General features: G+C 41.6%; 1 protein-coding gene and 1 long non-coding RNA gene across 5 annotated transcripts in view; one reads left to right on the top strand and one right to left on the bottom strand.

The window, feature by feature from the left end:
• The window catches only part of SNAP25 (synaptosome associated protein 25), a 78,950-nt gene extending 76,806 nt beyond the window's left edge, over positions 1-2,144 (top strand). For all 3 annotated transcript variants that reach the window (XM_077872222.1, XM_077872224.1, XM_077872223.1), the window contains exon 8: positions 850-2,144. In XM_077872222.1, the coding sequence (XP_077728348.1) occupies positions 850-918 (69 nt within the window). In that variant the 3' untranslated portion in view covers positions 919-2,144. The remainder of the gene's footprint in view (positions 1-849) is intronic.
• LOC144297954 (uncharacterized) overlaps positions 1-23,910 on the bottom strand; it is a 122,714-nt gene that overhangs the window by 39,848 nt on the left and 58,956 nt on the right. The window contains exons 1-2 of one of the 2 annotated variants that reach the window (XR_013364909.1): positions 15,127-15,441; positions 14,654-14,881 (exon numbers count right to left, since the gene is read on the bottom strand). This is a non-coding gene — a long non-coding RNA (uncharacterized LOC144297954). Of the gene's footprint in view, positions 1-14,653; positions 14,882-15,126; positions 15,442-23,910 lie in introns of those variants that run through there. The other variant, XR_013364910.1, reaches the window with a different exon arrangement.

Genomic DNA, 23,910 nt, shown 5'->3' with positions numbered 1-23,910 from the left:
CCCCATATTGGGTGTGGAGCCTACTTAAAAAAAAAATACAAGCCAATTGTCAAACTCATAGGAGTGAGTCTTCAGAAATGGGGCTAAAAGTTACTAAACATCCTGAAAACAAGTCAAGTTTTCACCCAATAACAATAATTGCAAGATAGAATATATTGAGCACTTAATCTTTGCAAAAAATTATTCAAAGCACATTATATGTACAAACTCATTTCATTTTCACAGCAGACCTAAGTACTACAACAATGATTAACATAGTGATTACTAGTGTGGACTCTAGCTCCAGGCTGCCTGGTTTCCTCATTTGGAAAAAGGAATTAATAATAGTATATACTTCATAGTTATATCAATCTTGATGTCAAGGTTGAATGAACAGGATATAGACACTCATGCTTGTTAGCAGGATTCTTTTTTGCCCCAGCTTATAGACAAGAAAGCTGAGGCCCCAAGATTAAGTAAGTGGCCTGAAGTGACTCTGCTAATAAGTTAGCCATGATCTGAACCCAGTTGTTTAAGTGGTGCTAATTCAACTCAATCCTGCAGATGTGAATGCCATCCATAGACATCACTGGGTGCTATTCCAATAGAGAAAGATAAATGAGGTAACCCTGTCCTCAAAAGGGTGCTCTCTGGTAAGGTAAGACAGTCATGGGAACCAAGCTTCTATGATCATGTCCAAGTAGAGCCACAAGCAATTATTCTGGGATGACAAAAGAAGAAAGGGTCAATTCTGACAGGAGAAGTTTCAAGATGCCTTCCCTCAAGAAGGGGGCAATTGAAGAGACCCAGAAGAAAGAATGGAATGTCAAAAGGCAACCTAAATTCTGTTTTCTTTTTCCTTTTTTCTAGGCTGATTCCAACAAAACCAGAATTGATGAGGCCAACCAACGTGCAACAAAGATGCTGGGGAGTGGTTAAATGTGCCCACCTGTGTTCTCTTCCAAATGCTGTTGGGCAAGATAGCACCTTCATGCTTTTCTCATCGTATTACCTAGTAGGTCTGCACACATGCACATATCAGTCCACCCCCATTGTGAATGTTGTCTTGTGTCGTTCATCAGCTTCCCCAAAATATTATGTGTCTTTTGTTCTTTCCGAGTCTCTTTCTTTCCAAAGGTTGTATATAGTAGTCATTTAGTGGCTCTGACTCCCTACATAAGATGTCTTGGGTTTATTTTTCCTTTTCTCCCCTCAGTGGTGTTTGCTGAATGACAACAATTTAGGAATGCTCAATGTGCTGTTGATTCTTTCAATACACAGTATTGTTCTTGTAAAACTGTGACATTCCACAGAGCTACTGTCACTATACTTTCTTTGGGTGTCAGGCTCTGAAACTCTCAAAATTTGCTGTCCTTGGTTCCTCATGGCTGTCATCTGTCTTTATGATTTCATAATTAGACAATGTGGAATTACATTACAGGCATTGCACTAAAAGTGATGTGATTTATGCATTTATGCATGAGAACTAAATAGATTTTTAGATTCCTACGTAAACAAAATCTTTCCATGACAGTAGCATACTGATGAGAAAACACACACACACAACAGCAGAAACAACAAAACAACAACAAAGCATGCTCAGTATTGAGACACTGTCAAGATTAAGTTATACCAGCAAAACTGAAGTAGTTTCACTTTCTTTCTGTCAATATATAGACTTATTAATCATAATCATCCTTTTTTTAAAAAAATGAATTTTAAAAAAGATGGATTTGACACACTCACCATTTAATCATTTCCAGCAAAATATACGTTTGGCTGAACTATGTCAAATGAATGTAATATAGGATTTATTTGCTGCTTTTGAAGGCTATGTTTTGGAGAAAGCAATCTTGCTGTGAAACAGTGTGGAGATGTAAATTTTATAAGGCTGACTCTTATTAATCACCATATCCCCCTGTGGTTTGTTATCAGTACAATTCTCTGTTGCTTAATCTAGAGCTATGCACACCAAATTGCTGAGATATTTAGTAGCTGATAAAGAAATCTTTAAAAAATAATATAAATGAATGAAATATAGATAAACTGTGAGATAAATATCATTACAGCATGTAATATTAAATTCCTCCTGTCTCCTCTGTCGGTTTGTGAAGTGATTGACATTTTGTAGCTAGTTTAAAAATTATTAAAAATTATAGATCCCAGATGTCTGCTTTAATTTCTTCATGGACTCCATCTGACTTTGCACTCACATGAGAAGAGGAAGCCTGGCCACTCCATCCCATTGCTTCTCAGAAGCCAGTCTGTGTGCTGAGAACATTGTGTGGAAAAAACAAAGATATCCCTTTTAGACACGATTCCTCCAGCAGGTGACACTTCACTTGATTTTTATCATCTGTTTCAGAAATATTTGTGTGTGGATTCAGTGTTAGCTACGGGAGAAAATAGAGTTTCCAGAAGATGGAAAAACATCTATGGAAAAAAAATCTTTGGTACTCAGACTTGATCCTACATAGATTTAGGTATATCAGGTATCAATCAACTCTTCCTTCCTCTCCCCAGTCCAATCCCACCACCAAAAGTGAACCCTCCACAACCATACCACTGCTACCTCCACTTTTTAAAAATTTTTTATTAGCTTTATTGATTTACTATACAATCCATCCATTTAAAGTATATAATTCAGTAGTTTTTAGTATATTCAGAGTTGTACAATCTAACTTTAGAATATGTCTATCACCCCAAAAAGAAACCCCATTCTATTAGCAGTCACTCCCATCCCACTTCCACCACTAATTTATGTCTGTCTCTATAGACTTGCCTATTTGTGCATTTCATAAAATGGAATTATACAAAATGTGGTGGCCTTTGTGTCTAGCTTCTTTTACATAAGCATAATGTTTTCAAAGTTGATCCATGTTGTAGCATGTAACAACTTCATTCCCTTTTGTGGCCAAATAACGTCCATTGTGTGGATACTACATTTTGTTTATCCATTCATCCATTGATGGACATTTGGATTGTTTCCAGTTTTTGGCTATTATGAGTTATGCTGCTATGAATATTCATGTACAAGTTTTTGTGCAGACATTTTTCAATTCTTTTGATATCACCATTTTTTACCATTATTGCCTCTGTCACTACTAAAGCCAACACTTCCACCACCATCATCTCCATCAACACCTGTATCAGCCCTACCTCCACCACTGCCACTACTGCCTTGATTACCACCACCTTCTCTCCACTTGCTCTGCAACCTCTCCTTTATCTTACCTAATACCTTCAGAGTCTCCATCTTTATCATTGCCATCTCCTCAGCCATGGTATCACCTGCCACCACCACCATCTTTACCAACATCACCATCACCTCCGTCACCTCCACCTCCTCCTCTGCCTCTCTCTTCTACCCCATAATAGTGATACAGATGAATTTGTCCTAGTTGCCTTGACTGGCCACCAAATAATTTCACCCTTGAAAGTAGTTCTCAAGGTTTTCTAAGAGAAGTTAAGTAGTGGAAACAATGATGACAAACTCATCATTCTCAGTAAATGTTTGCAGTTATTCACCGTCTTCCCAAGCCTCAAAACAAGTTCTGGACATTCCCAGATGCTCAACAACTATACCACACATTTCTATTTGAAAGTTAAGGTAGTAGAGTGGTTGCTAGAAGAAGGAGAAAGTGGATAAATATTCTGCATATGCCAAAACTGCTAAGGGGTCAATACATGGGTCATATTAGAAAATTCTGTCCTAAATTCCATCTCCTCTCAGTCAGGTGTATTTCCACATTGTTTGAGTAATAAAACCCCATACTGGAATTTTGCTTTAAGGTTTATCATATGATTCATTCTGAAACATATTTCCTTGGATAATTGAGTTTCTCCAGCCTCAACTCTTATGCAGTCAGTTCCTTTTGGCTAAAGGACATATTCTCTAGAGATGAATCAGCTTTGGGTAGGAACCAACTCAGGAAATACATTAGAAATACAATGATTGGGGCAAGGCCATATCTTCTGCCTCCCTCATCCATGGTCTTTCTATAAACAACCAGGAGGTAAAAGGGGGCCCCGGATCCTAAGGGCCTGCCTGCATTTCTAGTTTCAGATTTCCTTCTTTGACATCCTCCCTCAGCATCTCCTTTGACCAACTTTCCCATTCTTTTTTTTTTTTTTTTAAGATTTTATTTATTCATGAGAGACACACAGAGAGAGAGAAAGAGAGAGACAGAGATACAAGCAAAGGGAGAAGCAGGCTCCATGCAGGGAACCCAATGTGGGACTCGATGCCAGGTCCCCAGGATCAGGCCCTGGGCTGAAGGCAGCGCTAAACTGCTGAGCCACCCGGGCTGTGTTCGATCTTTGTGTCACTGATTGGCCAGCCAATTGATGACCACACTTGAAATTAGGAAAAAAGAAACAAGATTCATACTTGATGATCATCTGCATGCCAGGTACTGGGCTAAGTACCTTATTTATGTTGACTCAAATAAACCTCCTAAAAAATGCTTCAAAATGGGGATTATTAGCCCATTTTGTGGAAGAAGAAATTAAGAGTTTATTTGAACAAGACCTCTCAGCTACTAAGTGATATAGGTAGGATTCAAACCAGATGTGTACTTCCAAAGCTATAAGGAAGCCTGGAAGATAAATCCAGGATTGTACCTCTCTCAATTCAACTAGCCAGGAAACTCCATGAGATATTTTGCTTCACAAAGAACAGCAAAGACAAATGTACTGGATTTATTAGCCAAAAGTCTTGGTAAACACCTTTGATTCATTTGTTCATTCATTGATGAAATATTTATTGAGCTTCTATGCCAGGCCCTGTTCTGAGTACTGGGAGTACATGTGGCAAGGGGAGGGAAAGAGGCAGCAGAGGGAACAGGGAAAATGGTCAGTGTTCATTGAATTTGTATTCAAGCTGGGGATGATAGGTAATCTATCAACAAGTCAAATATGAAGTATATCAGATTCTACATGTCACACACAAACGTAACCAGTGAAGGGGAAAAAGAGTTCAGAAGGTGGAGACGGTATTATTTTAAGACAGAATCATTGGAGGAAGACCTCACAGATAAATGAAGTTTAAGTAGAAAATTCTTCAAGATTTGGAGTAACCAAAATGATATGTCCAGGGTGAACTCATTTGAGAAGCAGTGGTTGGGAATGAAGAAACAAATGTACAAACTATATCTTTTCATTTAGTAATACTGGATTTCCTCCTCTGTAACTCAGTAAACACTGATTTTAACTATTTCCCACACTGTCCAGAAGAAACCTGAAAAACCCTTGGCTCAGAGAGGAAGGAGGCAAGTACAGAGGATGAAACAAACAGTGTACAAGGAATGAACATCAAGTCAAATTGTCTTAAGAGAGGAGAAAGTGTTGACTTCAAGGTCCAAGATTTAGGAATTCTCGCTCTGAGTGTTCTTCATACAATCATTGACATACTAGTTTACCTTCAAGCAAGTTAGTCATGTATCTCAATTTCTCCATCTAGGATTTGGAAACCCAAATCTATCTCCTAGAATGCAGGACACTTTGGGAAACAAAGAAAAGTAAACCATTAACAAGTCAGTTAATGGGGCAGCCCTGGTGGCTTAGTGGTTTAGTGCTGCCTTTAGCCTGGGGTGTGATCCTGGGGACCCGGGATCGAGTCCCACGTTGGGCTCCCTGCATGGGGCCTGCTTCTCCCTCTGCCTGTGTCTCTGTATCTCTCATTAATAAATAAATAAAATCTTTAAAGAAAAAAAAAATCAGTTAACTCCAATGCCCACAGCTATTTCCAGGATGAGTTGCCAAAGCATCCAGGTATCTAACTATTCCAGAATCCCAATCCCAGATGGGGTACCACCAGCTGATGTCCCCCCCCTCCGCCATCATTTCACCATCCTTAGCCCCTCCAGCATCTTGCCATAACACAGCCTCAAGACTACTCTGTTCAGAGGACTTCCTGCCTTAAGCTCATGATCCTCTTTCCACAAGCAACTCAGAAAAATGTGGCCCATAATCCTTCTACTAAACACTGCTAATGCCCTGCTCATATCCTCTGAGCATTTATCCCTACTCACAAAAGGCTGTTTGCAGTGAAGAACACTGAAATTCTCTACTTTGGGAGAAAGAACTCCAGAACTGCTCATGTTTTAATGCCCTGGGAAGCAGTCCTTAACCAAAGGTGGATGGGCATTGGTGAGTAGATGCCCAGTTTCCTTGGCCTCAGTTTGGGGTAGCCCCGAGCTATGTGTTCTACATTGTCTGTCAGAGTTCCCCTAACAGAATCAATCTCCAGTTTCTCACATACCTTGCCTGGTAATTATCACTATTTATTGGCTGTCTTTTCTTCTCTGTCTCTTTCCCACCTCACTATTTGTATTTCCGGGAATCTCTTCTCAAATAAACTACTTAACCTGAAATTCTTGTCTCAGGGTCTGCTTCTGGGGAAGCCCTGCCCCAGACAATACATTCTAATGAGATACATGCCAGCTTCTGAGCAACACCCGCCCCCGCCAAAAAAAAAAAAAATGCTGTTGTAGAAAAATGTGCTCTAAAATTTTCACCATTGAAATTCAACTAGTCTTTCTGATTTCTATCCAAAGGTCATGAAAGTCAATAGCATTAATACTGCTTTTGTCATTGGTCATGTCCTAAATGAGGTGGACCCTCTACAGTCCTAATATTATATATTGTTTTCACTGCTGTCAATACTATTAGTGATAATCAGGCAAACTAGACAAAAGATCCAAACAGTATGGTGGAGGCTGTGAACCCTCTATAATAGTTTTCTTACTGCTTTGTAACCAACTGCCCCTAAAATATGGTGACTTAAAACAATAAATATTTATTTAGCTTGCAGTTCTGCAGTTTGGCATTTTGAGCCAGGTTTAGCTGAGAGTTCTTCTGGTCTTGGCTAGGTTCCTCACATGACTATAGTCAACTACAGGTCAGCTGGGCAGCTTAGCCTCTGAGAGTTGGCCAGCTATTATTCTCTATAGGGTATCGTCCAGGAGGTTGACCAGGACTTTTTCTCATGGCAAAGTCAGAAAGAGTGGAAGCATGCAAAGCCTCTCCTAGGCTCACTGCTTCTCCCATAGTCTAAAGGCCAAAACAGGAGACAGGACCAGTTCAAATTCAAGACATAAGGAAATACACTCCACTTCTTATTGGGAAAAGTTTCAAAGTCATATTGTAAAGAGAAGGGTGAGTAATATGGCTATCTTTACTATCAATCTACCACAACCTCAAAGAGGCCTGTGCAGTTCTCCTTCTTTCCTCTGTGTCTTTAGAATCTCATGGAAATGGGGTGCCTGGGTGGTGCAGTCAGTTAAGCATCCGACTATTGGTTTCCTCTAAAGTCATGCTCTCAGGTTTGTGAGATCAAGCCCCCACATCAGGCTCTGCTCTCTTTCTCTATCTAAAATAAATAAATCTTTAACAAAAAGAATCTCATGGAAATGAAAGGTTAGGGCAAACCCTCCATGTATCTTAGAGTAGATTCATGCTTAATACTCTCCCCTTTGGTAATATTTAAAAGAATAAGTGTAGGGCTCAATGGGCCAGCAGCCCAAGGGAGGATTTTGAAAACAGCAGAATGATTGTAGGACTGAGGATTGCTGACAGGATTGGCAGCCTGATAAGACTGACCTTAATCCTGAAATAGAAAAACTAATCCCTCCTATTCAAAGCAATAGGGTTTCAGCAGCATCATTAACCCCCAAACAACAGAACTTGAAAAAACAATTTCAAAATGTTCAAAATAGGACTGGATCCTCAACCAGCACTTCACATATACCCTCATTCTAGAAACTTCTGTGTTTTTTCCTTACCATCTTTTATTTGTTGCTATTCTGTGGGAATTTACACTGAAATTTCTTGGGGGAGAGGGCTTTCTTTTCTTTTTCTTTCCTCTCAATCTTTTCTGTTCAAAAATATACTGTTCTCTTTGCTAAGAGGATAAAAAAGACTGATTACTCAGGGATGAAAAAGAAATTATGTGTGTCAGAGACAGCTTAAGTATACACAAGATGTATCCTGGGTGTCTGGAGGAGTAGGGGTGTGGGAGGTGACTGCTGTCTTCCGAAGCACCGTCTTAATTCTTTAAAGGAACTGTGACAACCTCCAGTTTGGGAAAGATGAGGCAAGTGCTAATGGTGTGTGTTTTTAAACTTTCAGACGCTGTGTAGATAGAAAGCCCTAGAGACCTAAACCCATATTCTCATCTGTTATTAAAGGCAAAAATCCAAACTAGGCCAAGTAGATTCTCGAGAGGCTAGAGCTTCTATACCTCTCCACTAAAAATCCAGTGTTTTCCACACCAATTGATTTGACCATGACAATGGCCCATTTCAATTTCTGTCTGATGAACTTTCATGTATACACACGAAATGCAAATAACGTGTTAAGCTCTAAGAAAAATGGGCAGTTCTGTAGTCAAGATCTACCAACTATCTCAACATAACTTTATTTCAGAAGAATCATTTCAAACAAAGGGGAATCACTGAAGTGCTTTGCAAGTGCTTTCCCTACCCTTCAGGGGGCTAAATTATGGGGTGTTTACCAGCTGGTTCCTCAGAAAACAAAGCCTGAGACAGAGGCTGAAATCTAAGTAGTTAATCTGGGAGTGTGACTCCCAGGAGCAGGAGTGCTGGAGGAGGGAGAGCTAACGCAAGAATGCACAATAGAGTTAGTCAACCCTATAGACACTTGGGTGTTTAGTTCCCATGAGGCAGCTGAGAAATCTCATGAAATGCACATCAGGACCATCTTCCTGGGGCAAGAAAGCGAGATTTACCCAGCTGCTTCCATCTCCCTTTGGTCAAGTACAGTCACAGGACAGAGCCTTCACTCCCCTGTACTTCTGGGTTGTGCATGTGCCTGTCAAGGGGTTCTTCTCAAGGATGTCCTGCCCTAGAGGAGGAAGGAAGTTCTAGGGCAGAAGTGAGAGGTTTGGGCTGAGGTATGCACTGTCAGTTCATACTTGAATGAGACTGGTTGAAGTCTGCACAAAACTAATTGCCACTGCTGTGACTGGCATAAGAGACAGGTACAAGAGAATCTGAAGGTATGTTTAAGAAATGTCTGACATAAAAAAAAAAGAAAAAAGAAAAAAGAAAAAGAAATGTCTGACATGCACTGCATACAGTTGTGCAGGTTGCATACTGCTAAACCCTAGGGGGCGTCATTCACCTCATAACAACAGCTCCCCACTTCCCTGCTCCATATATAGGGTTTCAACTGAGATATTGTTTGAAAGAGCTTCCAGTGGAAAAAAAAAATACAAAAACAAAACAAAAAAATAAATAAATAAAACCTTGAAAAGCCACTATTCCAAAATAATTTGGAGGACAAATGGAAAAGGCAAACTGTAGAATAGAATAAATGGCAAAAATAAAGTTCTAAATATTGGCCGTACAGCCAAGGCTTCAGATGAAAGCAGAAAAGTAATAAGGAATGTTTGTCTTTGTTTTCTGTTGAAGTTGTCATCTTGAATCCTGAAGACTCAGAGGCAGAGGGCCAGGAAGTTCAGCATGAGGAGGAAAAAAATGAAAAGAGACACCAAAGAAGATAACGTTGAACAATTCCTGGCACAGTGATAACAAGAAGATGGGGGCGGGAGTGACATAACCAGTTAAAAGGGAACAAGAAAGAAATATAAAAAGGAACTCTTAAATAGAAATAGTGGCTGAAAGACTGGAGGACATGGGGCCAGTCAAGGACTTAGTTCCCCGTTGCCACTTCCAGGCTATTTCTCTTTCATCTTCTTGAAATAACCCCGTTTGTGTTCCTGGGCCCTCCTCTCTACTCTCAGGGCCAGCGTCAAGGTGACCTTGATTATAAGTTTCTCCAGCTTGAAGCTGCTCTCGTTCAAGCTTCAGTCTCAACTCATCCAACATTTCTCTAAGCTCATTCTTTGACCAAAATATCTCACACCTCTCTTCTCTCATGTTCTTACATCTCTGCCTGTGTGCTTCAAACTCATCTAAACTTCTAGTTTCTTCTTCTAAGCTATCTATCAATAAGTCCAGCTTCCAATGTCAGCAAGAGCCCCAGGGCACAACTCCTTCCACTTTCATGTCAAATGAAATGAAAATGTTACAATTTTCTGCCCTTCAACCTTGGACTACAAGGTAGTCCAATGTAGGACCAATGTAGTCCTCTGCCTGATTACCTCCCATGCCTGGGTTTCTTGGGAACGTAGATTACTTGGATTGATGCCAATAAAAACGTGTGGTCCCGTTGGAATTCTCATGCCCAGCAGGTGGCAGGTCAATTGGTACTACTTTGGAAAACCATTTGGCAGTATCCACAAAAGCTAAGTGTGTACATACACTACAATTTAGCAATGATAAATATCTAAATATAAATATAAATAAATACTCTAAGTAAAAATAAATAAATAAATAAATACTCTAAGTATCTACTTAACAGAAATGTGTACATTTGTTCATCAAAAGTCACATGCATACAGGAATGTTCCTAGTGGGAGTATTCATAGCCCAAAACTGGAATTTACCTCAATGCCCATTAACAATAGAATGGAGAAATCTCTTGTGGTTGTTTACTCATATAGTACATACAGCAATGAGAATGAGCAAACTACAACCACATGCTAAAGCAACATCCATAAGCCTTACCAATATAACATAGAATGAAAGAAACCAAATACGAGGAACATATTATTTGATTCTATGTATATAAAATTCAAGAACAGGATAAATTAATCCATAGTGTTCAAAGTCAGGATAGGGTTACCCTTGGCATAAAGGGTTAGTAAGTTAACCAGGAAACAAGGGAAGTTTCTGGGGCATTAGTAATGTCCTGTTTCTTTGTATGGGTACTGATTACATGAGTGTGTTCAGTTTGCAAAAATCACTGAACTATGTAAAATGATATGTTAAATGATATGGTATAACTATGGGATATATGTTTTACCCCAACAAGAAGTTTTGGAAAGGTTGTAAAAACAACAAGATATAGTTCCTAACTTCATCCAGCTCTCCGTCCAGCTGCAGGTGTCTTTCAGATATAAAGGAACCCTCTTTGCCCCATCCTTTTACCTCCCTCTCTCTTAGCATGACTTCACTTGATATTTTTAAGGGAAAACTGCAGTTGTCAGCAGGAGCATAGTTCATACAATTCCATCCCAATGTGAAAAATGCTTCCTGGAGTAGTGCAGCTTGGCAATCTACAATTATCAGGCACAAATTACTTGAGTTTCCTGTCCCTCCAGTTTCAAGATTGTCCCTCTCCTCCTCTGTTGTACCGTCTTCCCATGTCAGTCAGGCTCCTAGAGGGACTATTAATAATCAGGACTATGTATGAAGGTGTGGGCAGCTTTAGGGAAACCAGGAGTGAGAGTGCCATCCCCTGGGACTAGCAACAGTGAGGGGCCCGTTTCATCCATAGTTCCAAAGACATGAGCCTGGAAAGGGTGGCTGGATAACAGAGAGGATGGCCTGGCTGAAGCTGTGGCCTTACCTGGAGAGATGGAGTTAATTTATGGCAACCTGGCAGAAGGAAGCTGGGGATACACACCACAGTTTCCTTCCCCTCCCACCTTCTAATCTCTGGCCTTTCTGAGGCTCCCCATGTGCTGAACCCCACCAGGAACCAGGGATAGAGAGGAGGTGAAGTTCACACAAGTTGGCCTGCAGGCAGCTCTTTCTGCCTGTGCACGGGTCCTTTCTGCCTGTTTGCTAGCTTGCTTTTTTTTTTTTCTTTTAAAGATTTCATTCATTGAAGAAAAAAATTTCATTCATTGATTCATAAGAGACAGAAAGAGAGAGAGGCAGAGACACAGGCAGAGGGAGAAATAGGCTCCATGCAGGGAGCCCGACGTGGGCTTGATCCCGGACCCCAGGATAATGACCTGAGCCAAAGGCAGACACTCCACTGCTGAGCCACCCAGGTGCCCTGTCCCTGTGCTTTAATAAAACCATTTTTTGTACCAAAAAACCCCCACAAAACACAAGTTGGCCCACCAGATCCAGACAGGGTGGAGAAGGGAAGGGTATTGGTTTGGAGGGGTGAATGATGGCATCAGGCATCTCCTTCACACTTCCTCCCAGGAGTATGGAGGATGTTGTGGCTGCAGGGCACAGTCTCCTTCACAGTAGTGCAGACAAAAGGAGGGGAAAGGGGCTCATGTGATGAAGTACAGGACTGGAATTGGAATTAAAAAGTCAAGGAAAGGGACTCTCGTGTGTCTCATGAATAAATAAATAAAATCTTTAAAAAAAAAAAACAACAAAGTCAAGGAGAGGGGGTACCTGGGTAGTTCAGTCGGTTAAGCGCCTGCCTTCGGCTCAGGTCATGATCTCAGGGTCCTGGGATTGAGCCCCAAGTCTGTTTCTCCCTGCTCACACCCCTGTAGCGTGTGTGCTCTCTTTCTCTGTCTCAGGTAAAATAATCTTTAAAAAAAAAAAAAAAAGTCAAGGAGAATACAAGACTCCTCTCTTCCTTGTGTTTGTTTTTAAGATTTTATTTTTTCATGAGAGACACACAGAGAGAGGGGGCAGGGAGGCAGGCAGAGACAGAGGCAGAGGGAGAAGCAGGCTCCATGCAGGGAGCCAGACGTGGGACTCGATCCCAGGTCTCCAGGATCAAGCCCTGGGCCGAAGGCAGGCACTAAACCGCTGAGCCACCCAGGGATCCCCCCTTCCTCATGTTTATGAGCCCCATGGTAACTCCACTTCTGTCGCTTTTTACCCTTTTGTTAGCTCACTGCTTTTTGAGATTTATTCATTTTAGAGAGAGGTGAGAGAGACGTGGGGGAGGGACAGAGAGAGAGAGAAAGAGAGAGACAAACAGACTCCCCAGAGTGGGACTCACTCTCACGACCTCACGATCATGACCTGAGCTGAAATAGAGAGTCAGACACTTAACCAACTGAGCCACCCAAGCACTCCCAGCTCACTGCTTTTGTGCTCTCGTAATGTTGATACCATGTTTTCTCCACCCCTCCATCCATCCCAGCCTTTCAGCTTCTGCTCTCATTGTTTACTTCTTCCCACTCCAGATGTTTTTTAGTCTAATTCCCAAAAAAGGAAATCCACTTAGCTCCTCCCCAAGGTTCACAACAGCAACATCTGCTGAGCACAGTGGGATTGAATCGGCTGAGCTCAGTCACCTGCTTGCCCTTGGTCCAATTAGCTATTGTTAGAGAGTAAGGTCATGTGATACAAAACATGGCCACCTAAGCAGAAGGTTTGTGGAGAAGGAGTACAGTGGGTGAGTGCCTGTTGATACCTACATATTTATCTCAAATCTTTACTGTAAAAACGTTTTTAATTTAGATTCTCCCCAAACAGAACCTGAAACACAGACTTGGATTCAAGTAGTTTATTTGGGAGGTGATCCCAGGGAGCAGGAGGGAGGGGGTCTGAGAAAGAAAGGCCAACATGAGCATGTGTTGTCAATATCACCACTCTGGGTAATGGGGCTCAATTCCTTGTGACCTGTGAGAAGTTTACAGAATCACTCTCAGAATTGTGCACTCTAAAGATGAGAGGCGGGCATTTCTGCACCACACCCCCCCCCAGCTTTATTGATATAATTAACATAACATTGTGTTAAAGTGTACAAGGGGATGATTTGCTATACATTTATATTGCAAAGTGATCACCACAATAAGGTTAGTTAACACATTGTGTGAGCGGGAATGTTACCAGAGAACACATTCCAAACTCAGATTCAGCTGCTCGGTGCTTAAAAATCAGTAGTCGCGAGACTAGCGAGGGTGGGAAAGGAGAGGTTGCTCTATTCAGGAAAGTGGCCACCTGGGAAGATGGTGGACTAATAACGTCCCAAAGATCCAGGGTTTTAGAAGCGGAAGCACAGGAAAAGGGAAGGGAGCTACGTGCAGGAAAAGCAGGTGCCCAGGTGCTTAGCCATATGTTGATGGGACCCTGAGACTTGCTGGCATCTGGGGCAACCGTGTTCGAATGTGGCCAGGTCTTATCTTCTGGGAAAGTTTGGTTCTTCACTCCTTGAGGCCAGTTTCCAGGAAAGAAGATCAGTTCTGCTATAGATCAAGGGATTTAGGTCTTGATGCAGGGTGTCCATAGCTTAAAGGAAGTTAACCCTTAAGACCAGTCAGAATGCTGGTTCTTACTATAACATTTAAGATTTACTTTTTTAGCAACTTTCAAGTATAAAATACAGAATTGTTAATTATAATCACCATGCTGAATATGAGATCCCCAGAACTTACTCATTTTAAAACTGGAAATTTGTACCCTTGCCCAAATGACCCTTGACCCCCATCCCCTGGCAACCACCAGTAACATTCTCCCTGTTACTAGGAGTTTGGCTTTTTTCAGATTCCACATATAAATGAAATTATACAGTTTTTGTTTTCCTCTAATTTATTGCATTTAATGTAATGTTCTCAAGTTCCTTGCATGTTATCACAAATGACAGCATTTCCCTTTTTATGACCGAATAATACTTCGTTGCATATATACCCCATTTCCTTTATCCATTCATCTGTCAGACATTTAGGTTATTTCCATATCTTGACTGTTGTCGGTAAATGCAAGACAGAAGCATTTATTCACTAGCTTGCATCCCCATGGATGGATGACTATCAAATCTTCCAGACAGGTGTTAATTCCCCTAGACTTCCAAGCTTACATGTATGGGGCTGAGCAAGCTCTCACTAGTGACCATGGTATTGGAAAAGCCCTGGACAGAAAGGAAAATCCAAAGTACATACCAGAAGCAAGATGCTGTCTGCTTGAAGTGAGTTAAAGCCAGCACAGAACTCTCTCCCTATCCATGGCTGAAGTAAGAAAGAGCTGCAGCGAAGAGACCGTGGATGGTTCTTCTACAGAGCAGTAAATATCCATTGTTGTCTGCATGTCCTTGTCTAATCTTTGCAACAGATCCCTCTTCACCTTTGACTGGGTCCTTGCTCAGGTCACCATGAAACTCATCACAGTTTCTGGGTACAAAACAAAACATTTTTCAGTCCCCCATGCTTCTACCTCCCTGTGATGTGTGATACTATTAACATGCAACTTAAAAACCCTTTGTTTTCTGTGAACCCACTTTCCTCTGCCTTTCTTACTCTCTGGCTTCTCTTTCTCGGTCTCCTTTGGTTTCTCTCCCTCTGCTCATCATTTAGGTGTTGGTATTTCCCTAAAGTACTATAAATTTGGTTTGCTTCTCATTCTACATAAACCCAACCTTGTCTGTAATAGCTTCAGGTACTGCCTCCATGTGGATGATGTTCCAAAGTATATGCCTGCTGCAGGCTCCTCTTCTGAGGCCCAAAACTGCTTTTCCCCTGCCTACTAAACACCTCCTTTCAGTTCACCCACAGGCACTGCAAACTCATGACCCACATTGAAATGCTTACCACCGCCCCCTTCCAAACTTTTCTGCCTTGGAACTGAAGCCAAGTACCACCCCCTCATTATATCAGTTGCCAAGCCTTGTCTGAACCACCTCCTAATATTTCCCTCCTCCACCCCCTTCTTTCCCATGGCCATATCTGGAGGAACATAGATTCAAGACCAGACACCCCAATTCCTGCCTGGGTCCACACCACTCCCGGGGTGGGCTTCATAAACCATCAATCTGATTATGTTATGCCTCTGTAATCCTTCAATGGTTACCTTTAAGATAAGAAGCAAACTCTTTCACAGGACATACAAAGTGATTCGTGATCCAGTGACTGCCAACAATTAAGACCTATCCATTACAGCTGCTTTCTAGCTTCTTAAGACCTTGCAGTGATCTGAAAAGGTTGTGCTTCTCCCACCCCAGCTTCAGTCTTCCAACCCACTCTGGCAAACACCTGCTCATCCTTAGGCCTTCATTCAGGCATACCAGAAGTCTTCAGCTTCCCTGATCACCCAGAGGTAGATTTAAGGCCTCCCTTCTCATTCGTGTCAGAGTACCCTGTTCCATCTTCGAGTATGATATGTACTATATTGCACTGCAAAAGTCTGCCTTTCTGTTTGTCTTTTCTACTATAAACTTGTATCAATTACTATTGCTGTATAACAAACTATCACACAAGCTCAGAGGCTTACAATAATAAATATTAATGTCTCACATTTCCACAGGTTCAACATATCTGAGCTGGGTGGTTCTCCTGGTCTCTACTGGGCTCACTCATCTATGGTCAGGTGGGGTGACATGGTTTTGGCTTTTTCTAGGATAGCTCTCTTTCATCTATCTTTCAGTCTTGAAAGCAGAAAGTTTGTCTCATTTATCATGGTTCCTGGTGTTGAATTGTTTAATCAAAGAGCACAATGAGATAGTTCATTAATATTGTATATATTAAATAGAAAGTATGAGGTCCAGGCCAATGGTATCCTCTACTCTTCCCAAATCCTCCCACTTATCCAGACCTAAGACAGTAGGGAAAACTCTCACCTATCATCATAAGTATTATTTTCCTCTATTATATACTATTATTTTTTCACTATTCTAATGATTATAATGTAAGAGGTCTATGTTTCTCGCAATATCAGCAAACATTCAAATACCAGATGCTAACAATGATTGGTCTGCATTCTCTGGAGCTATTCGAAGGAAAGGCACTCCGGTGGTTTAAATTATATCTGCAGATTCTTTGACATTTCCTCCTACAGGTGAAGCCTAATTCTCTTCATCTTAAGTGTGGGCATAGTGACTCACTTCTAAGGAATAGAATAAGGTAGAAATGACAGTGTGTAACTTCTGAGACTAGGTAATCAAAAGCCTTGGGACTTCTTCCTTTCTTTCTCCTGGATCACTTGCTCCAAGAGAGCCCAGCTACTGTCTCATAAAGGCACTCAAGGAATCCTGTAGAGAGGTCTATGTGATAAGGAACTGAGGCCTCCAGCCAACTGGCATATGAATAAGCCGCCCAGAAAGCAGCTACTCCAGGCCCTTCTGAGGACTGTGGTAGCCTCAACCAATGTTTTAATTGCAATTTCACAAGAGACCCTGAGCCAGAATACACTACTGCTTTATCCTAATTCTCAGAAACATTGTGAGTTAACAAATGCTTGTGTTAAGCCTCCAAGTTTTGGGGATAGTTTGTTATACAACAATAAATAACTAACTCAGCCACTTCATGAATAAATTGTTAAAACCTGCCCCAGAGCACAGGTTTCATAGTTACATTATAGTGGCTTGTAAACAGCATAGAGAGGATTAAATAAAACTACCCTCCCCACCTCGGTGTTCCCCTACCTAATGTTTAAAAGAAAGACAAAATAATTATCTACCTTCCTTGGAGGCTAATAGAAAAAAAAAGTGCCAGGTTTTAGGAGAGACTGCTAAATTTGACTGTGTTGTCCAAGAAGTCTGAGTTAGAAAGCAAATTCATAGATGAAGAATTAAAAAGACTAATATCATCCCCTTGACTGAAGCACCATCTCCAATTTTCAAAATCCACATTTAGTTGCCACCTCCTCAGATCAACTAGATTACTAGAACACCAATGTGACCCCCCAGCTTATTGAACTTGTCCCTTGCTTTATATCCCCTGGCTTGGCCCTGAGAAATAAAACACTGCAGGCCAGATCCTGTTCTAGCCTGAAGGCAATAATGAGGGAAATCATGCGACTCCTCAAAATAATGACAAAAGGGAGCAGTGTTTGAGGTTGTGAGTCATGGCTGCTTGGGAGCCAGGAGAGTGAGAACAGAGTGAGAAGAACATAAGAAGAGCCAAGCAGAAAATAAACATGAGCTCTGCAGACACAAAGCCAAAGGGAGCACCCCATCCTGAAGCCTCAGAGAGCTTCACAGCAGGCTGGCCTGGAGGGCTGGAGTGGCAGGTTCACAGGGGAGAAGCCTGCATGTGGCATCTCAGCCGGGGTAGCGACCTACCCATGTCCAGCAAGTTTCGCCCAATGATGTGAGACCTTGAGTCTCCCCATGTAGCCACTGAACAGCAGCATCTACTCCTTCTTCATGCCAAGAAACAAATAACCAAGAAGCCACTTTACACTCAGACTTACCAGGTCCAGGGAATATAAAAATGAATAAGACCCCAGGGATTTAGGTTTTCACAAGGAGATTGACCTAGGAAGGTCATATAAAAAATAAGGCAAAAGCAATGAGAGAGGATTGTTCAAGGAACTGTGGGAGACAGAGTAGGGGTATCTACTCAGACCAGAGCCTGGAGGTGACGAGGTGAAAGATCTAGGAGGCTGCCTGGAGAGCAGCATGTGAGTTGCGGGATTGTGAAATATGTGTTGTGGCGCCCAGGTAACCTCAGAAACAGTAATACCATAATTGTACTAGTTTCCTAGGGCCACTACCACAGATTACCACAACTGGGTGGCTTAAAACAACAGTTTTATTCTTAGTGTTCAGGAGGTTAGAAGTCTGACATCAAGGTGCTGACAGAGCCATTCTCCCTGTGGAGATCCTAGGGGAGAATCTCTTCTTTCCTCTTCCGGCTTCTGGGGGCTGCCAGCATGCTTTGGTGTGGGCCACATCACTCCAGTCTCTGCCTCTGCCTTCATATCACCTTCTCCTCGATCAAATCTTCCTCTGCCTTTGTCTTATAAAGACACTCATGATTATATTTAAGGCCCATTTGGATAGTCTAGAGTAATCTCTCCTTCTCAAGATTCTTAACAATCATATCTGCAAAGACTCTTTCTCCATAAAAAGTAGGATTAATAGTTTCGAGGGATTAGGAGCTAATATTTTTGGGATCCCACTACTCAGTGTACTACAACAACCTAAGACCTGGACATGTGAAGATCCTGGTGGACAGATGTTTCAGCATCCCTCAGGTTTCATGGGAGATGGGAGATGAGGTAGGCAGACAGGAGAGCATGAAGGATCCCACAGACCAGAACAGGAAGTTGGACTTTACTCTGAGGGCAATAGGGCACCCACTGAAGATGTTATGTGAGAGGGTAGTAGACAGATTGACTTTACTGGAGGCTCCAGGGCAGCCATATGATGTAAGGTAGAGGAGGGCTAGACTGAAGGCAGGCCATTATATCGTATGCCAGTTGAGTTACACGTGTGCAGCCTGGAGAGAGAGCACCTGAGTTCTCTCGATAGCCACTAGGCTAGGTTTCAGTATCAAATGACATCACTGTGGGCTTTGAGACAGAGAAGTTCAGGCCCTGACAGTTAATGCCCTTTCCTTACAAGTCCTTAGTGCCTAGAGAATATGGGCAATACATGCTTGTAAATAAAATAAGAAAAATGAATTTTTACAAAGATTATGGGAATCAATGTGGAAATGGGGGAAAGGCAGTTCAGTGAGCCACAGTAGAAGGACCCCTTGGCCTGCAAGGGCCTTCTGAACACACCAGTGCTGATGGGAGGTGCCTCCTCTGGGAGATGAAGCCAAAGCACCCCAGGGCAACCCACTGTCAATGACTAATATTGGGGTACAAAGGCCAGCCCCCTAAGCTGAGAAGTTCTTGGTGACTTGGAGTCAGGTGAGGCTTCACATGAGACCACATTCTTGTTCTACTGCCCTGCTTTACCCATAGAGTCTTCCCCAAAATTTTCCCTAAATATATCACTTGAATAAGAAGCCTCATCTTAGGCTCTACTCCAGGGAACCCAACCTAACCCAATCTCCCTTTCTGACACTGCAGCTCTTAGGTCCGTCTTAGCTAAGAGGGCAGCAAACAGAGATTCAAACCAGTTGCTGATGAGTCTTGGGAGGAAGCTAATTTGGCACCCAACTAAAATGAGGGAAGAAAGTTTATCAACAGAATTGATATTTCATAAGTACATGCCCAAAATCGAATGGTCTGCACTGAGTGTTTTTTATACCCAGAACTGGTTTCTTTTTTTTTTTTTTAAGTTTTTTTTTAATTTATTCATGAGAGACAGATAGAGAGGGAGAGGCAGAGACACAGGCAGAGGGAGAAGCAGGCTCCACACAGGGAGCCCAACGTGGGACTTGATCCCAGGTCCCCAGGATCACGCCCTGGGCTGAAGGCAGTGCTAAACCTCTAAGCCACCGGGGCTGCCCCAGAACTGGTTTCTAATTAAAGACTATTTCTTTCTCATTTATCTCACCCTTCACTGAAAATTTATGTTTTTGTGACACATATTTTGTTTTCACCAACTAATTTCTTAAATCTTCATGGATGAGACCTCACATATGGAGTTGTTTTTTGCCATAATGCCTGTCACCATAGCTGGCATTCAGTAGGGACTTAATACAAACTTAAAGTTCACATTCTCCTGAGTTTGCATGGGCTTTAATGCTTATGGAGAACTTTGCATAACCAAAGTGTGCTCCATCAACTGGTAGCATCAGCTTCATCTAAGAATTTATTAGAAATGTAGAATTTCAGCCACCAGCCCAGATCTGCTGAGTGAGAATCTCTAGGGTAGGGCCCAGAGATCTGTGTTTTAACAAGATCTCTGGGTAATTTTACAGGCATTAACATTTGAAGGCCACTAATGTATGTCATCTCATTAGACTTGTTGGAAGATGGATTCACTGGAGGGAGGATAGTTGACAGAAAGCCACAAAGAAGGGCAATATCAACAGGAACTGATAGAATATGTTCAAGTTTTATTTGATCTAATGCAGGATTCTAAAGAGTAAATTGCATATATGTAGGTGCCAGGTTAAAAATAAAGGACCCATTACATACATCATATGTACATTATGTACATATTACGTACATATTCATATGTACATGTATGTATTGCATTACATACATGTACATATTCATATACAGTAGATTACAAATATGTTCCACCTATATATTACTGTGTCTGTGAACTTTTTAAAAAATATTTTATTTAAATTCAATTTTCCAACATATAGTATAACACCCAGTGCTCATCCCATCAAGTACTCTCCTTAGTGCCTATCACCCAGTTACCCCATCCTCCCACCCACCTCCCCTTCTGCAACCCTTTGTTTCCTAGAGTTAGGAGTCTCTCATGGTTTATCTTTCTCTCTAATTTTTCCCCACTTGGTTTCCCTCCTTTCCCTTATAATCCCTTTCACTATTTCTTATATTCCACATATGAGTGAAACCATATGATAATTATCTTTCTCCAATTGATTTCACTCAGCATAATACCTTCCAGTTCCAACCACATCAAAGCAAATAGTAGGTATTCGTCCTTTCTGATGGCTGAATAATATTCCATTGTGTGTGTGTGTGTGTGTGTGTGTGTGTGTATACACAGTCACCCAGGTTGCCCCATAGATGTGTCTTGTAAGAAGTTGTTGTGGCCAAGTTCAAGAAGGTTGTTGCCTGTATTCTCCTCCAGGATTTTTTTTTTTCTCCTCCAGGATTTTTTTTTAATAAATTTATTTTTTATTGGTGTTCAATTTACCAACATACAGAATAATACCCAGTGCTCATCCCATCAAGTGCCCCCCTCAGAGCCCGTCATCCATTCACCCCCAGCCCCGCCCTCCTCCCCTTCCACCACCCCTAGTTCGTTTCCCAGAGTTATCTTCTCCAGGATTTTGATGGATTCTTATCTCACATTTAAATCTTTCAACCAGGCAGCCCCGGTGGCTCAGTGGTTTAGTTCTGCCTTTAGCCCAGGGTGTGATCCTGAAGACCTGGGATCAAGTCCCACTTCGGGCTCCCTGCATGGAGCCTGCTTCTCCCTCTGCCTGTGTCTCTGCCTCTCTCTCTGTGTGTCTCTCATGAATAAATAAATAAAATCTTAAAAAAAATAAATCTTTCAACCATTTTGAGTTTATCTCTGAGTATGGTGTAAGAGAACGGTCTAGTTTCATTCTTCTGCATGTGGCTGTCCAATTTTCCAAACACCATTTATTGAAAAGACTGTCTTTTTTCCAGTGGATATTCTTTCCTGCTTTGTTGAAGATGAGTTGACCATAAAGTTGAGGGTCCATTTCTGGGTTCTCTATTCTATTTATCTATGTGTCTGTTTTTCTACCAGTACCATACTGTCTTGATGATCACAGCTTTGTAATACAGCTTGAAGTCCGTCATAGTGATGCCCCCCAGCTTTGGTTTTCTTTTTCAACATTCCTCTGGCTATTTGGGGTTATGTCTGTGAACTTAAAGGACTCACTAACATATACACAGAAATACTCATATATATATATATATATATATGTTTCCCATAGGAAACAAATATGTGTATATATATTTTATATATGTGTATACATATATATATGCAGGCCCAGATGTGTGTACAGGAAGGAGTCCTCCAATTTTAATCTCTCATACACATACACAGAGCACTGACTATAGGTGAGGTGCTGGAAATATCAATGAAAAATAAGAAAATAAGATCTTGTCTATGAGAAATTTATATTCTAACTAGTAAGGCAGCCAAAAAAAAGGCAAATAAATAAATAAGATAATTACAGATTGTGATTAAGGTTATAAAAGAAACTACCTAGATGCTCTCATTGCAAATTGGAAGAGGCCTATAAGATAGAGGACAGAGAGGAGCTCCAGGAGAAGGTGAAATTGAAGCAGAAACTGACAGAGGACATAAAGCTGGTGATTAGCATTGCTAGGGATAGGGCATTCCAGACAGAGTGAACAACAGGGACAAAGGCTCTAAGGTGGGGAGTAGGTTTGGCTTATTTGAGGATGCAAAAGAGCAGACCAGAGGAATAGGAGAGTAGGAAGGGTTTTATAAGTTCCACTGAGGATGCCAAATATGCAAACCTTCAGAACTGTGTCCACATATTGGATTTTATCCTAAGAGCAAGGAGAACCCATCAAAAGGTTTATCTGGGAGACTAACACCATCTGATTTACGTTTTTTAAAAGATCCCTTGGCTGCTGAATGGGAATAGGCTTGCAGGGAAATGTAAGGGAAAGCAGGGGCTCCATCTAGTAGGACATTACAAAATCCAGGTGAAATATGGTATAGGTGTACACCAACTAGGGCAGCGACAGTGGAGGTGGAGAGAGATGAGCAGACTTGGAAGATTACACTGGAGGTAAAACCAGAATTCAACAGTGGATTGAAAGGTAGAGGATTATCACAGGAATTAGTTGGCTGTTGGTTGATCCAGACTGTCTTTACCTGCGACAAATGGAACAACTCAGCTTTCCTCCATATGTCTCTTATTTTCCAGTAGGATAGCCTGGGCATACACTGTTGGAGACAGCCGAGACACAAACTACAATGGACTTGAGTAAACTTTTTCTCAAGCCTCTGCTTGAGTCACATCTGCTAATATGCCACTGGCTAAAGCAAATCACATGGATGAAATCAGAATCAAAAGTCAGGGAAATAGGCTCAGCCTCTTAATGGGGGAAGCTATAAGGCCACGTGGCAAAGGGCATGGATACAGGAGAGGCTAAAGAATGGGAAGACCTGGCTTTTTAAAGGACTGGCAGCTCTCCATTGCCAGCCAAGGACAGGAGACAACAGAAGTTAACACAGTTGTGAAATGTTGGAAATAAGAAGTGCCTATCACTGCGTGTGAAATCAGTGAGTTTAGGAAGCTAAGAATTAACGTGATAAATAAATGCTAGGCTGCAAAATACCCTAGGGCCTCCATGTATGCCAAACTGAGGGATTCTCTGCTCTCTGACCAGTTCTGTTTAATCAAAGCAAAGCAGACATTGTAGGACAGCATGAGATAGGCTGACAGACTATTTAATTCTCCCTTTAGTTGAATTGTAAATTCTTCTCAGGGATTAGTGACCCAGTACCTTCCCTAGGTGGGATTCTCCTGGACCCCCTGAGATGGTATGTTGCCAACCCCCCGCCCCCTCCCGGGAGACCATAGTAATTTCCCTAGAGAAAGCAGAATTTCTGCTACTGTCTCCAGGAAAACCATTTCAGCAGTCAGGTGAGGGTGATGATGAAAGTTGTGATGGTGGTGGTGATGGTGATGGTGTATTTTCCCTCTGTTTTTGTTTTTCTGTTGTTTCTTTTTCCTTTTTTTTTTTTTTTTTTTTTTTACTCAGGATAAAAATTGTGGACCCTTGATGACATCAATTGTAATTTTTAACTGTATTGGGACAAGAAGGGATAAGCATCTCCCTAATTTCTAGAAACACAAACAGCAAGGAA

Source organism: Canis aureus, chromosome 26 (assembly GCF_053574225.1).
Source record: "Canis aureus isolate CA01 chromosome 26, VMU_Caureus_v.1.0, whole genome shotgun sequence".
Taxonomy (NCBI): domain Eukaryota; kingdom Metazoa; phylum Chordata; class Mammalia; order Carnivora; family Canidae; genus Canis; species Canis aureus.
The sequence above is the reverse complement of the archived record's forward strand: the minus strand, read 5'-3'. Positions and strand labels throughout refer to the sequence as shown.